The sequence below is a fragment of the Oncorhynchus keta genome, unplaced genomic scaffold (assembly GCF_023373465.1).
Source record: "Oncorhynchus keta strain PuntledgeMale-10-30-2019 unplaced genomic scaffold, Oket_V2 Un_scaffold_3664_pilon_pilon, whole genome shotgun sequence".
Lineage (NCBI taxonomy): Eukaryota > Metazoa > Chordata > Actinopteri > Salmoniformes > Salmonidae > Oncorhynchus > Oncorhynchus keta.
The window spans coordinates 272,820-288,987 of NW_026290923.1; the positions used below are offsets into that span (position 1 = coordinate 272,820).

At 41.5% G+C, this 16,168-nt stretch overlaps 1 protein-coding gene across 1 annotated transcript in view; it reads left to right on the plus strand.

Moving 5' to 3' along the window:
- polq (polymerase (DNA directed), theta) overlaps positions 1-16,168 on the plus strand; it is a 137,447-nt gene that overhangs the window by 16,655 nt on the left and 104,624 nt on the right. Inside the window, exons 4-8 of the mRNA XM_052516108.1 lie at positions 14-252; positions 1,745-1,933; positions 2,017-2,147; positions 6,634-6,790; positions 10,652-10,766. Of these exons, the coding sequence (XP_052372068.1) occupies positions 14-252; positions 1,745-1,933; positions 2,017-2,147; positions 6,634-6,790; positions 10,652-10,766 (831 nt within the window). The remainder of the gene's footprint in view (positions 1-13; positions 253-1,744; positions 1,934-2,016; positions 2,148-6,633; positions 6,791-10,651; positions 10,767-16,168) is intronic.

Consider the following 16,168-nt stretch of genomic DNA (forward strand, 5'->3'; position numbering starts at 1 on the left):
TTGTCGTTGACAGTAGGAAGCGCAGGGCTAGGGGGAGGAGCTCTGAGACCACACCCACAGGAAGAGGAAATGGTTCCTGCCAGAATGCTGACTCCCCATTGGACGTGTCTGATGACTTCATCCTGTTCAGACCCTCCCACCTTGTACGGGTGAGGGAGAGCGCGGCGCTACAGCGGTCTCTGAGGAACAACATGTCAGCCTCTGTTCTCACACCCCCTACTGGGCTGGAGGCCAGCACACTCAACACTACAGGTACGAGATGAAAGGGTGTGTGTGTGTGCGTGTGTGTTGTGTGTAACGTGTGTTGTGTGTGGTGTGTAACGTGTGTTGTGTGTAACGTGTGTGGTGTGTAACGTGTGTTGTCTGTTGTGTGTAACGTGTGTAACGTGTGTGGTGTGTAACGTGTGTGTGGTGTGTAACGTGTGTGGTGTGTAACGTGTGTGGTGTGTAACGTGTGTTGTGTGTAACGTGTGTTGTGTGTTGTGTGTAACGTGTGTTGTCTGTTGTGTGTAACGTGTGTGGTGTGTAACGTGTGTTGTGTGTTGTGTGTAACGTGTGTGGTGTGTGGTGTGTAACGTGTGTGGTGTGTAACGTGTGTTGTGTGTGGTGTGTAACGTGTGTGGTGTGTAACGTGTGTTGTGTGTAACGTGTGTGGTGTGTAACGTGTGTGTTGTGTGTAACGTGTGTGTGGTGTGTAACGTGTGTGGTGTGTAACGTGTCTGTTGTGTGTAACGTGTGTTGTGTGTTGTGTGTAACGTGTGTTGTCTGTTGTGTGTAACGTGTGTGGTGTGTAACGTGTGTGGTGTGTAACGTGTGTTGTGTGTAACGTGTGTTGTGTGTAACGTGTGTGGTGTGTAACGTGTGTGGTGTGTAACGTGTGTGGTGTGTAACGTGTGTGGTGTGTAACGTGTGTTGTGTGTAACGTGTGTGGTGTGTAACGTGTGTGGTGTGTAACGTGTGTGGTGTGTAACTGATAGAGGAAATTATGGTTGAAATGACTAATTATGTATACATTCCAATCAGAACTGACTAGTCCAAATTCTATAATGTACTGTACATGTGAATTTTCTCTCTTGCTCCCTTTCCCAATTGTATATAATGTAGTCAGGAGTTTAGTAACAATGAAGGTCTGTTCCTTAGTTCATTCAGTTGTACAAATCTCCAGGTGGTGGGAACGGGCCATCTCCAGATTGTCTAGAATGTTGATTTATACTGACTGGCCTTGACTTTGTGCTGATAACGCGAAGGCTCAAGAGCTAGGGGGCCCCTCTGTTTGTAAATAGAACGTTTGGAAAACGCTGACGTCATTTTCAGTTTATAACCTGTGGAAATGTGTGTATGTGTTTAGTACTCACTTGAATTAAACACTGTTTACCTGGCTTTTAAGACTGGTCTCGATCTACTTCATGCATAATTAATGAACTTACAACTCATTAATGAATTAGAAACGAGTGCGAATTTGGTTTTGGCTACAAAATACATAGGAATCTAGAATTCCTCTATCAGTAACGTGTGTGTGTGGTGTGTAATGTGTGTGGTGTGTGTGGTGTGTAACGTGTGTGTGTGTGTGGTGTGTAACGTGTGTGGTGTGTGGTGTGTAGTGTGTGGTGTGTAACGTGTGGTGTGTAGTGTGTGGTGTGTAACGTGTGGTGTGTGGTGTGTGGTGTGTAACGTGTGGTGTGTGGTGTGTAACGTGTGGTGTGTAGTGTGTGGTGTGTGGTGTGTAACGTGTGTGTTTCCCCAGGTGCAGGTCTATCAGCAGTGTTTATGCGTCCAGACGAGCAGTGTGACAGGTTGTTGTTGTCCAGCTGGGGGCTGCCTGCTGCGGTCCTTGAACGCTACCGTCGTCATGGTGTCTCCTCCATGTTCCCCTGGCAGGCTCAGTGTCTCTGTCTGGGACGCGTGCTGCAAGGACACAACCTGGTCTACTCAGGTACCCTGACCCCTTGACCCTACCAATCTACCCCGCCCCAGAATCCTGACCCCTGACCGTTAACCCCTGACCTCTAATCCCAGCCCCAACCAGTGCAGGGAAGACCCTGGTGGCAGAGCTGTTAATGCTGAAGAGAGTCCTGGAGACCAGGAGGAAAGCTCTGTTTATTCTGCCCTTCGTATCCCTGGCCAAGGAGAAGATGACCTACCTCCAGGTAGAGTGGAAGTTAGAGAGGGATAGAGGGAAGGAGAGGCTGAAATGCTCTGTGTATATGTACAGGGCCTTGCAGAAAGTATTCAGACCCCTTGGATTACTTCACATGTTATTGTCTTACAAAGTGAGATTAAAGTGGATTTAATTGTCATTTCTTTTTGTCAACAATCTACACATAAATTAAACAACAAAAATATAGTCGTTGCGTGAGTATTCAGCTCCCTGAGTCAATACATGTTTGTTAGAATCACCGTTGCCAGTGATTACAGCTCTGAGTCTTTCTGGGTCAGTCTCTAAGAGCTCTGAGTCTTTCTGGGTCAGTCTCTAAGAGCTCTGAGTCTTTCTGGGTCAGTCTCTAAGAGCTCTGAGTCTTTCTGGGTCAGTCTCTAAGAGCTGTGAGTCTTTCTGGGTCAGTCTCTAAGAGCTGTGAGTCTTTCTGGATCAGTCTCTAAGAGCTTTGAGTCTTCCTGGGTCAGTCTCTAAGAGCTGTGAGTCTTTCTGGGTCAGTCTCTAAGAGCTGTGAGTCTTTCTGGGTCAGTCTCTAAGAGCTGTGAGTCTTTCTGGGTCAGTCTCTAAGAGCTTTGAGTCTTCCTGGGTCAGTCTCTAAGAGCTGTGAGTCTTTCTGGGTCAGTCTCTAAGAGCTGTGAGTCTTTCTGGATCAGTCTCTAAGAGCTGTGAGTCTTTCTGGGTCAGTCTCTAAGAGCTGTAAGTCTTTCTGGGTCAGTCTCTAAGAGCTGTGAGTCTTCCTGTGAGAGGGGATGTCTGATAGTATTTCTGATTGTCTTAACACACCACCACTAATGAGCTGTGAAGTTTCTCAAAATCATTTTTTTTTTCACCTGAAACAGCGAGTAAACAAAGTGTGTTTTTAGGATCAATTGAGAAGTTCATCAAAGTATCTGAACAATATTTCCAGCTCTCTCCCTTTCGATAACCACTCAGCATGAAAGGAACAAATGTAATGTTCTGATCCAGTGGAAACATCGTAGAATACCTGATTACTTCTTATCCCTTTTGCACAAATAGCCTGCAGCTGTGTCTGTCCCAAGCTCACTGGCTTGGGAAACTGAGGGTCCAGAATATTTTATACAATGTTGCAAGTTTGCTAGTGCGATTTTTGGGCCTGCCTAGTTGATAGTTGATGCAATGTTTACAGTTTGTTGCAAACAGGCCATGTGATTTATAGGATATTTTCTTTTATCAGCATATTTTCTACCTGCAGGCTGCAATGTTTTTATTTTTTGGCTTTATGTCGGCTATCTCTACATAGTTGGCAATATAAGTTACTTTTAGATTTGTATCATTTTCATTTAGATTGAACGTAGATTAACCACAGACTGATTTTGAGATACAAAGGCTATTATATATTCAATTAAACTGTTCCAGGAAAATGTGCACATGAAAATCATGATTGGCACATATATCTCTGTACCGGTACCCCCTGTATATAGCCTCCACATTGACTCTGTACTGTAACACCCTCTATATAGCCTCCACATTGACTCTGTACCGTAATACCCTGTATATAGCCTCCACATTGACTCTATACCGTAATACCCTGTATATAGCCTCCACATTGACTCTGTACCGTAATACCCTGTATATAGCCTCCACATTGACTCTGTACCTGTACCCCCTGTATATAGCCTCCACATTGACTCTGTACCTGTACCCCCTGTATATAGCCTCCACATTGACTCTGTACCGTAATACCCTGTATATAGCCTCCACATTGACTCTATACCGTAATACCCTGTATATAGCCTCCACATTGACTCTGTACCGGTACCCCCTGTATATAGCCTCCACATTGACTCTGTACCTTAACACCCTGTATATAGCCTCCACATTGACTCTGTACCGTAACACCCTGTATATAGCCTCCACATTGACTCTGTACCGTAATACCCTGTATATAGCCTCCACATTGACTCTGTACCGTAATACCCTGTATATAGCCTCCACATTGACTCTGTACTGTAATACCCTGTATATAGCCTCCACATTGACTCTGTACCGTAATACCCTGTATATAGCCTCCACATTGACTCTGTACCGTAATACCCTGTATAGAGCCTCCACATTGACTCTGTACCGTAATACCCTGTATATAGCCTCCACATTGACTCTGTACCGTAATACCCTGTATAGAGCCTCGTTTTTGTTATTTGACTACTGCTGTTAAATACTTTGTTTATTTTCTATTTTTTACTGAACACTTATTTTTATTTTTTTTACTTCATGAGCATTGTTGGTTAAGGGCTTGTAAGTAAGCATTTCACTGTAAGGTCTACTACACCTGTTGTATTCAGCATTTCACTGTAAGGTCTACTACACCTGTTGTATTCAGCATTTCACTGTAAGGTCTACTACACCTGTTGTATTCAGCATTTCACTGTAAGGTCTACTACACATGTTGTATTCAGCATTTCACTGTAAGGTCTACTACACCTGTTGTATTCAGCATTTCACTGTAAGGTCTACTACACATGTTGTATTCAGCATTTCACTGTAAGGTCTACTACACATGTTGTATTCAGCATTTCACTGTAAGGTCTACTACACCTGTTGTATTCAGCATTTCACTGTAAGGTCTACTACACCTGTTGTATTCAGCATTTCACTGTAAGGTCTTCTATACCAGTTGTATTCGGCGCATGTGACAAATAACATTTTATTTGATATCGGTAGAAATGGTAAGATAAATTGTCACTCCAAATGGAAAAGGTTTCCGACCCTTGGTGTAGCCTGTTACCAACTACATCAGGAGCACAAAGCCAGAATCTGCAAAGGCCAGCTGCTGCAGCAGGAGGGTCAGGAACAGGTTCTGGTTATCTTGATCTCTGGCTCCCTCTTGAGTCATTTGTGTGTGTTAATTATTTAATCAAACGGCGTGCTTAAAGCATCAGACCAGTTCGGTACATAAAGTTGATTTATTAAAACACATAGTGTTTTAACACAACGTGTCATTAACAACTTCACTGAGTACCACTCTTCATATTTTCAACATGGTGGTGGCTGCTATATGTTATGGGTATGCTTGTCAAATGAACTTTTCAGCAGGACAATAACCTAAAACACAAGACGACATTGAATGTTCCTGAGTTGCCTAGTTACAGTTTTGACTTAAATTGGCTTGAAAATCTATGACAAGACTTGAAAATGGCTGTTTAGTAATACCCTTTTCAGAGCTTGAAGTATTTTTGAGAGAATAATGTGCAAATATTGTACAATCCAGGTGTGCAAATCTCTTAGGGACTTACCCAGAAAGACTCACAGCTGTAATCACTGCCACAGGTGATTCTAACATAAGGTGAATGCACCAATTTGTAAGTCGCTCTGGATAAGAGCGTCTGCTAAATGACTTAAATGTAAATGTATTGACTCAGGAGTGTGAATACTTATGTAAATGAGATATTTCTGTATTTCGTTTTGAATACATTTTCTAAACTATATAAAAACATGACAAATACAATCGGAAAGTATTTTCACCCCTTCCCTTTAGACGGTGTGTGTTCTCAGTGTGTCCTGTCCAGAGTGTGTCCAGTCCAGAGTGTGTCCTGTCCAGAGTGTGTCCTGTCCAGAGTGTGTTCTTAGTGTGTCCTGTCCAAAGTGTGTCCTGTCCAGAGTGTGTCCTGTCCAGAGTGTGTCCTGTCCAAAGTGTGTCCTGTCCAGAGTGTGTCCTGTCCAAAGTGTGTCCTGTCCAGAGTGTGTCCTGTCCAGAGTGTGTCCTGTCCAAAGTGTGTCCTGTCCAAAGTGTGTCCTGTCCAGAGTGTGTCCTGTCCAGAGTGTGTCCTGTCCAGAGTGTGTCCTGTCCAGAGTGTGTCCTGTCCAGAGTGTGTCCTGTCCAGAGTGTGTCCTGTCCAGAGTGTGTCCTGTCCAGAGTGTGTCCTGTCCAGAGTGTGTCCTGTCCAGAGTGTGTTCTTAGTGTGTCCTGTCCAAAGTGTGTCCTGTCCAAAGTGTGTCCTGTCCAGAGTGTGTCCTGTCCAGAGTGTGTCCTGTCCAGAGTGTGTCCTGTCCAGAGTGTGTCCTGTCCAGAGTGTGTCCTGTCCAGAGTGTGTCCTGTCCAGAGTGTGTCCTGTCCAGAGTGTGTCCTGTCCAGAGTGTGTCCTGTCCAGAGTGTGTCCTGTCCAGAGTGTGTTCTTAGTGTGTCCTGTCCAAAGTGTGTCCTGTCCAGAGTGTGTCCTGTCCAGAGTGTGTCCTGTCCAGAGTGTGTTCTCAGTGTGTCCTGTCCAGAGTGTGTCCTGTCCAGTGTGTCCTGTCCAGTGTGTCCTGTCCAGAGTGTGTCCTGTCCAGAGTGTGTTCTCAGTGTGTCCTGTCCAGAGTGTGTTCTCAGTGTGTCCTGTCCAGAGTGTGTTCTCAGTGTGTCCTGTCCAGAGTGTGTCCTGTCCAGAGTGTGTCCTGTCCAGAGTGTGTCCTGTCCAGAGTGTGTTCTCAGTGTGTCCTGTCCAGAGTGTGTCCTCAGACAGTGTGTGTGTCCTGTCCAGAGTGTGTTCTCCGAGGCGGGGGTGTGTGTGGAGGGCTACATGGGAGGCCGGGCTGCTCCAGGAGGTTTCAGTAGTCTGGATGTAGCAGTGTGTACTATAGAGAAGGCCAACTCCCTCCTCAACAGACTCATAGAGGAGGATTCCATGGACCTACTGGGTAGGTGTTGATGTTGAAACATGTACAGTATGTTGCTACTGTAGTGTAATAATCTAATCTGCTGTGTGTAGGTGTGGTAGTGTAATAATCTAATCCGCTGTTATAGTGTAATAATCTAATCTGCTGTGTGTGGTAGTGTAATAATCTAATCTGCTGTGTGTAGGTGTGGTAGTGTAATAATCTAATCTGCTGTGTGTAGGTGTGGTAGTGTAATAATCTAATCTGCTGTGTCTAGATGTGGTAGTGTAATAATCTAATCTGCTGTGTGTAGGTGTGGTAGTGTAATAATCTAATCTGCTGTGTGTGGTAGTGTAATAATCTAATCTGCTGTGTCTAGGTGTGGTCGTGTAATAATCTAATCTGCTGTGTGTAGGTGTGGTAGTGTAATAATCGAATCTGCTGTGTCTAGGTGTGGTAGTGTAATAATCTAATCCACTGTGTGTGGTACTGTAATAATCTAATCTGCTGTGTGTAGTTGTGGTAGTGTAATAATCTAATCTGCTGTGTGTAGGTGTGGTAGTGTAATAATGTAATCTGCTGTTATAGTGTAATAATCTAATCTGCTGTGTGTGGTAGTGTAATAATCTAATCTGCTGTGTGTGGGTGTGGTAGTGTAATAATCTAATCTGCTGTGTGTAGGTGTGGTAGTGTAATACTCTAATCTGCTGTGTGTGGTAGTGTAATAATCTAATCTGCTGTGTGTGGTAGTGTAATAATCTAATCTGCTGTGTGTGGGTGTGGTAGTGTAATACTCTAATCTGCTGTGTGTGGTAGTGTAATAATCTAATCTGCTGTGTGTGGGTGTGGTAGTGTAATAATCTAATCTGCTGTGTGTAGGTGTGGTAGTGTAATAATCTAATCTGCTGTGTGTGGTAGTGTAATAATCTAATCTGCTGTGTGTGGTAGTGTAATAATCTAATCTGCTGTGTGTGGGTGTGGTAGTGTAATAATCTAATCTGCTGTGTGTAGGTGTGGTAGTGTAATAATCTAATCTGCTGTGTGTGGTAGTGTAATAATCTAATCTGCTGTGTGTGGTAGTGTAATAATCTAATCTGCTGTGTGTAGGTGTGGTAGTGTAATAATCTAATCTGCTGTGTGTAGGTGTGGTAGTGTAATAATCTAATCTGCTGTGTGTAGGTGTGGTAGTGTAATAATCTAATCCGCTGTTATAGTGTAATAATCTAATCTGCTGTGTGTGGTAGTGTAATAATCTAATCTGCTGTGTGTAGGTGTGGTAGTGTAATAATCTAATCTGCTGTGTCTAGGTGTGGTCGTGTAATAATCTAATCTGCTATGTGTAGGTGTGGTAGTGTAATAATCTAATCTGCTGTGTGTAGGTGTGGTAGTGTAATAATCTAATCCGCTGTGTGTAGGTGTGGTAGTGTAATAATCTAATCTGCTGTGTGTAGGTGTGGTAGTGTAATAATCTAATCCGCTGTTATAGTGTAATAATCTAATCTGTTGTGTGTGGTAGTGTGATAATCTAATCTGCTGTGTGTGGTCGTGTAATAATCTAATCTGCTGTGTGTAGGTGTGGTAGTGTAATAATCTAATCTGCTGTGTGTGGGTGTGGTAGTGTAATAATCTAATCTGCTGTGTGTGGGTGTGGTAGTGTAATAATCTAATCTGCTGTGTGTGTGTGTGGTAGTGTGATAATCTAATCTGCTGTGTGTAGGTGTGGTAGTGTAATAATCTAATCTGCTGTGTGTGGTAGTGTAATAATCTAATCTGCTGTGTGTAGGTGTGGTAGTGTAATAATCTAATCTGCTGTGTGTAGGTGTGGTAGTGTAATAATGTAATCTGCTGTTATAGTGTAATAATCTAATCTGTTGTGTGTGGTAGTGTAATAATCTAATCTGCTGTGTGTGGTCGTGTAATAATCTAATCTGCTGTGTGTAGGTGTGGTAGTGTAATAATCTAATCTGCTGTGTGTAGGTGTGGTAGTGTAATAATCTAATCCGCTGTGTGTAGGTGTGGTAGTGTAATAATCTAATCTGCTGTGTGTAGGTGTGGTAGTGTAATAATCTAATCCGCTGTTATAGTGTAATAATCTAATCTGTTGTGTGTGGTAGTGTAATAATCTAATCTGCTGTGTATGGTCGTGTAATAATCTAATCTGCTGTGTGTAGGTGTGGTAGTGTAATAATCTAATCTGCTGTGTGTAGTTGTGGTAGTGTAATAATCTAATCTGCTGTGTGTGGTAGTGTAATAATCTAATCTGCTGTGTGTAGGTGTGGTAGTGTAATAATCTAATCTGCTGTGTGTAGGTGTGGTAGTGTAATAATCTAATCTGCTGTGTGTGGGTGGGGTAGTGTAATAATCTAATCTGCTGTGTGTGGGTGTGGTAGTGTAATAATCTAATCTGCTGTGTGGGTGTGGTAGTGTGATAATCTAATCTGCTGTGTGTAGGTGTGGTAGTGTAATAATCTAATCTGCTGTGTGTGGTAGTGTAATAATCTAATCTGCTGTGTGTAGGTGTGGTAGTGTAATAATCTAATCTGCTGTGTGTAGGTGTGGTAGTGTAATAATCTAATCCGCTGTTATAGTGTAATAATCTAATCTGTTGTGTGTGGTAGTGTAATAATCTAATCTGCTGTGTGTGGTCGTGTAATAATCTAATCTGCTGTGTGTAGGTGTGGTAGTGTAAATCTAATCTGCTGTGTGTAGTTGTGGTAGTGTAATAATCTAATCTGCTGTGTGTGGTAGTGTAATAATCTAATCTGCTGTGTGTGGGTGTGGTAGTGTAATAATCTAATCTGCTGTGTGTGGGTGTGGTAGTGTAATAATCTAATCTGCTGTGTGGGTGTGGTAGTGTGATAATCTAATCTGCTGTGTGTAGGTGTGGTAGTGTAATAATCTAATCTGCTGTGTGTAGGTGTGGTAGTGTAATAATGTAATCTGCTGTGTGTGGTAGTGTAATAATCTAATCTACTGTATGTAGGTGTGGTAGTGTAATAATCTAATCTGCTGTGTCTAGGTGTGGTAGTGTAATAATGTAATCTGCTGTGTGTGGTAGTGTAATAATCTAATCTGCTGTATGTAGGTGTGGTAGTGTAATAATCTAATCTGCTGTGTGTAGGTGTGGTAGTGTAATAATCTAATCTGCTGTGTGTAGGTGTGGTAGTGTAATAATGTAATCTGCTGTGTGTGGTAGTGTAATAATGTAATCTGCTGTGTGTAGGTGTGGTAGTGTAATAATCTAATCTGCTGTGTCTAGGTGTGGTAGTGTAATAATCTAATCTGCTGTGTGTGGTATTGTAATAATCTAATCTGCTGTGTGTAGGTGTGGTAGTGTAATAATCTAATCTGCTGTGTGTGGTAGTGTAATAATCTAATCTGCTGTGTGTGGTACTGTAATAATCTAATCTGCTGTGTGTAGGTGTGGTAGTGTAATAATGTAATCTGCTGTGTGTGGTAGTGTAATAATCTAATCTGCTGTGTCTAGGTGTGGTAGTGTAATAATCTAATCTGCTGTGTGTTGGTGTGGTAGTGTAATAATCTAATCTGCTGTGTGTAGGTGTGGTAGTGTAATAATCTAATCTGCTGTGTGTGTGTGTGTGGTAGTGTAATAATCTAATGTGCTGTGTGTAGGTGTGGTAGTGTAATAATCTAATCTGCTGTGTGTAGGTGTGGTAGTGTAATAATCTAATCTGCTGTGTGTAGGTGTGGTAGTGTAATAATCTAATCTGCTGTGTGTAGGTGTGGTAGTGTAATAATCTAATCTGCTGTGTGTAGGTGTGGTAGTGTAATAATCTAATCTGCTGTGTGTGGTAGTGTAATAATCTAATCTGCTGTGTGTGGTAGTGTAATAATCTAATCTGCTGTGTGTGGTACTGTAATAATCTAATCCGCTGTGTGTAGGTGTGGTGGTTGTGGATGAGCTTCACATGGTAGGAGACTCTGGTAGAGGATACCTGCTGGAACTACTGCTCACCAAGATACGATACATCGCCCTCAAACACAACACCAACAACAGGTATGTCTGGGGGGGTCTGATACTTCACCCTCAAACACAACACCAACAACAGGTATGTCTGCACAACATATAGATTAGGGTAATTCACCACAACATATAGATTAGGGTAATTCACCACAACATATAGATTAGGGTAATTCACCACAACATATAGATTAGGGTAATTCACCACAACATATAGATTAGGGTAATTCACCACAACATATAGATTAGGGTAATTCACCACAACATTTAGATTAGGGTAATTCACCACAACATATAGATTAGGGTAATTCACCACAACATATAGATTAGGGTAATTCACCACAACATTTAGATTAGGGTAATTCACCACAACATTTAGATTAGGGTAATTCACCACAACATATAGATTAGGGTAATTCACCACAACATTTAGATTAGGGTAATTCACCAGAACATTTAGATTAGGGTAATTCACCACAACATATAGATTAGGGTAATTCACCACAACATATAGATTAGGGTAATTCACCACAACATATAGATTAGGGTAATTCACCAGAACATATAGATTAGGGTGATTCACCAGAACATATAGATTAGGGTAATTCACCAGAACATATAGATTAGGGTAATTCACTACAACATTTAGATTAGGGTGATTCACCAGAACATATAGATTAGGGTAATTCACCAGAACATTTAGATTAGGGTAATTCACCAGAACATTTAGATTAGGGTAATTCACCACAACATATAGATTAGGGTAATTCACCACAACATATAGATTAGGGTAATTCACCACAACATATAGATTAGGGTAATTCACCACAACATTTAGATTAGGGTGATTCACCAGAACATATAGATTAGGGTAATTCACCACAACATATAGATTAGGGTAATTCACCACAACATATAGATTAGGGTAATTCACCAGAACATATAGATTAGGGTAATTCACCAGAACATATAGATTAGGGTAATTCACCAGAACATTTAGATTAGGGTAATTCACCAGAACATTTAGATTAGGGTAATTCACCACAACATATAGATTAGGGTAATTCACCACAACATATAGATTAGGGTAATTCACCAGAACATATAGATTAGGGTGATTCACCAGAACATATAGATTAGGGTAATTCACCAGAACATATAGATTAGGGTAATTCACTACAACATTTAGATTAGGGTGATTCACCAGAACATATAGATTAGGGTAATTCACCAGAACATTTAGATTAGGGTAATTCACTACAACATATAGATTAGGGTAATTCACCACAACATATAGATTAGGGTAATTCACCACAACATATAGATTAGGGTAATTCACCAGAACATATAGATTAGGGTGATTCACCAGAACATATAGATTAGGGTAATTCACCAGAACATATAGATTAGGGTAATTCACTACAACATTTAGATTAGGGTGATTCACCAGAACATATAGATTAGGGTAATTCACCAGGACATTTAGATTAGGGTAATTCACCACAACATATAGATTAGGGTAATTCACCACAACATATAGATTAGGGTAATTCACCACAACATTTAGATTAGGGTAATTCACCACAACATATAGATTAGGGTAATTCACCACAACATATAGATTAGGGTAATTCACCAGGACATTTAGATTAGGGTAATTCACCACAACATTTAGATTAGGGTAATTCACCACAACATATAGATTAGGGTAATTCACCACAACATTTAGATTAGGGTAATTCACCACAACATTTAGATTAGGGTAATTCACCACAACATATAGATTAGGGTAATTCACCAGAACATATAGATTAGGGTAATTCACTCCTGTAATGAAGCAGCCAATAAAAAGTAATTTTTAAACATTTGCCAAAAATAAATTCTTGGGAAAACACCATACTAAACAGCACACCTGATGAGAGCAGGTCATTCCTTATGTGTCAGAGGAATATCTCTGTTAGAAACTGTTGTGTCTTTGGCATTTCTCTGTAATTATTATTATGTGATTAACTAATCAGGAAGATGTAATTAACTAGGAAGTCGGGGCACCAAGGAAAATATTCAGATTACAAAGTTATAATTTTCCTGATATAACTTTCAGATATTTTAATATCTGATCAATTAGTCTTCTTAATTAATGAATGATTCTTTACCTCACGATAGTCTCATTCCAAACGCCGTAAATGGTTGATTATCTGCACGAACCCAGTCTTCACTATGAGTCATCCATACATCAATTGTCTCTTAAATCATTTATTTACTAACTAAATCACAGAAAATGCACAAACAAACAGTAGATATAGTTACAAGGAAATGATAGAGGATGTGCCCTAGTGCCCTAATAACCGGCATAGCGGCTTGGTGTACAAAAGGGAAGTGGGGGTCGACTGAGATGAGACACTACAAGGTTGATAATTATAACAATTGAAATGCTAATCCTTTGCACATGAACGCTCACTCATTCGGGAATAATTGCAATCAATATATATATTTACGCTCAGTGTGTCGTCCTGATCTCTGTTGGAAAGTTTGTTTCTGTTGGAGAGTTTGTCCTCCCGCTCTCTCTCTCTCTCTGCCGTGGTTAGAATGGATAGTTCAGAGTAACATCCAGCAATGTCGTTATAGAATAGATGTTTCGGTGGTTGTCGGTCTTCGCGTTCAATGATACCGAATTCCTAGCCGCAGACTAGTAATTAGTATCAAAGATTTGTTCTTTTTCTGTCGGTTCGATAGTCTGAGTTAACCACGTGGTATGGTTAAGAATTCAGCAATGGGCTCAAACCGTAGCCCTCTCGTGGTTATCGAGGTAAGCTGATCTCTACTCAAACCTTAGCCCTCTCGTAATTGATTGAAGCTTGGTCTCTACTCAAACCTTAGCCCTCTCGTGGTTATCGAGGTAAGCTGATCTCTACTCAAACCTTAGCCCCCTCGTAATTGAGGTAAGCATGGTCTGAAGATAAATGCCCACGGTGGGGGTTATATTCGTAACAGTAGAAAGGGGCTGTGCCACGACGCCAGATCAATGGCTGTGCTCAGGGGGCGGGCCAATGATTTAGTTAAACTCCAAAGGGAATTGGAGTTTCCTTCATTAAACAGTTTATAATCACATTATTTCACAAATAGTTTCATCTTTACTCATTCATTTTATACAACAATTAGATGCAAGCCTCACAAGCCTAAACAGACTCTTGTATAAGCAGGGTAATGGTAATGTGGCTGTACTGTCTTTCCTGAGGTCACCAAATTGTACCAAACGGACCAGTTCGTCGCTGGCCACTTCACCGACTGTTTTAAATTCTCCAGAACATGAATATTGTTCAGTTCTCAAGTTCTGTGAGGTGGAAGAAGTCCCTCTGTTCTCTCTATGAAAACTCACTCACACTCATTATGACTAGGATGACTAGGATTATCAACTACTAAGATTATCAACTACTAAGATTATCAACTACTATGATGGGTTGGTACTATGACTGGGATTGTGCCTTTGGCATCTGGACAATGGAAAGAGAGTTGGTATGAAAACCAATAGAACAGAAGAGAAATAGGCTACTGTTTTCAGTGGTATATAGAAGTCTTTATTAAATAATAGGCTACTGTTTTCAGTGGTATATAGAAGTCTTTATTAAATAATAGGCTACTGGTTTCAATGGTATATAGAAGTCTTTATATAATAATTGTCTGCCTGTTTGGTCTGATTTTGGCTACTTTGAAGCAAGGTAAGACATGTCCATTGTATGTAGTAAAATGTTCAGTTTTCAAACAATGAACGGACCTAAACACCTCCCTCTGCACCTGGATCCTGGACTTCCTGTTGGGCCGCCCCCCAGTTGGTAAGGGTCGGTAACAACACATCCGCCACGCTGATCCTCAACACAGGTGCCCCTCAGGGGTGTGTGCTCAGTCCCCTCCTGTAGCCCCTGTTCACTCATGACTGCACGGCCGGTCACGACTTCAACACCATCCTTAAGTTTGCCAATGACACAACAGTGGTAGGCAATTATTTGTGGGTCTGTGTCACAAGGGAAATATATGTCTCTAATATGGTCATACCTTTGGCAGGAGATTAAGAAGTGCAACTCAGTTTCCACCTCATTTTGTGGGCAGTGTGCACATAGCCTGTCTTCTCTTGAGAGCCAGGTCTGCCTATGGAGGCCTTTCTCAATAGCAAGGCTATGCTCACTGAGTCTGTACATAGTCAAAGCTTTCCTTAAGTTTGGGTCAGTCGCAGTGATCAGGTATTCTGTCGCTGTGTACTCTGTTTAGGGACAAATAGCATTCTAGTTTGCTCTGTTTTTTTGTAAATTCTTTCCAATGTGTCAAGTAATTATTATTATTTTTTGTCTAATTGTGCTGCTGTCCTGGGGCTCTGTGGGGTCTGTGATTGTCGACAGAGCCCCAGGACCAGCTTGCTGAGGGGACTCTTCTCCAGGTTCATCTCTCTGTGGGGTCTGTTTGTGAACAGAGCCCCAGGACCAGCTTGCTGAGGGGACTCTTCTCCAGGTTCATCTCTCTGTAGGGTCTGTGTTTGTGAACAGAGCCCCAGGACCAGCTTGCTTAGGGGACTCTTCTCCAGGTTCATCTCTCTGTAGGTGATGGCTTTGTTATGGAAGGTTTGGGAAATGCTTCCTTTTAGGTGGTTGTAAAATTTAACAGCTCTTTTCTGGATTTTGATAATTAGTGGGTATCGGCCTAAATCTGCTCTGCATGCATTATTTGATGTTTTACATTGTACACCGATTATATTTTTGCAGAGTTTCAATTTGGTGTTTGTCACATTTTTTGAATTCTTGGTTGGCGAGCGGACCCAAGACCTCACAACCATAAAGGGCACTGGGTTCTAGAACTGATTCAAGTACTTTTAGCCAGATCCTAATTGGTATGTCGAATTTCATGTTCCTTTTGATGCCATAGAAGTCTCTTTTCTCTCAGATCGTTCACATTTTTTTTTAGGCCAAACTATGTATAGTTTTTGTGTGCTCGGGGGCAACGGTGTCTAGATGGAATTTGTATTTGTGGTCCTGGCGACTGGACCTTTTTGCAACACTATTATTTTTTATCTTACTGAGATTTACTGTCAGGGCCCAGGTCTGGCAGAATCTGTGCAGAATATCTAGGTGCTGCTTTGGTTGGGGACAGAAGCACCAGATCATCAGCAAGTAGTAGACATTTGACTTCAGATTCTAGTAGGGTGAGGCCGGGTGCTGCAGACTGTTCTAGTGCCTTCGCCAATTCGTTGATATAAATGTTGAAGCGGGTAGGGCTTATCCTGCATCCCTGTCTCACCCCACGACCCTGTGTGAAGAAATGTATGTGTTTTTTGCCGATTTTAACCGCACACTTGTTGTTTGTGTACATGGATTTTATAATGTCGTATGTTTTACCCCCAACACCACTTTCCATCAGTTTGTATAGCAGACCCTCATGACAAAGCACGAGAA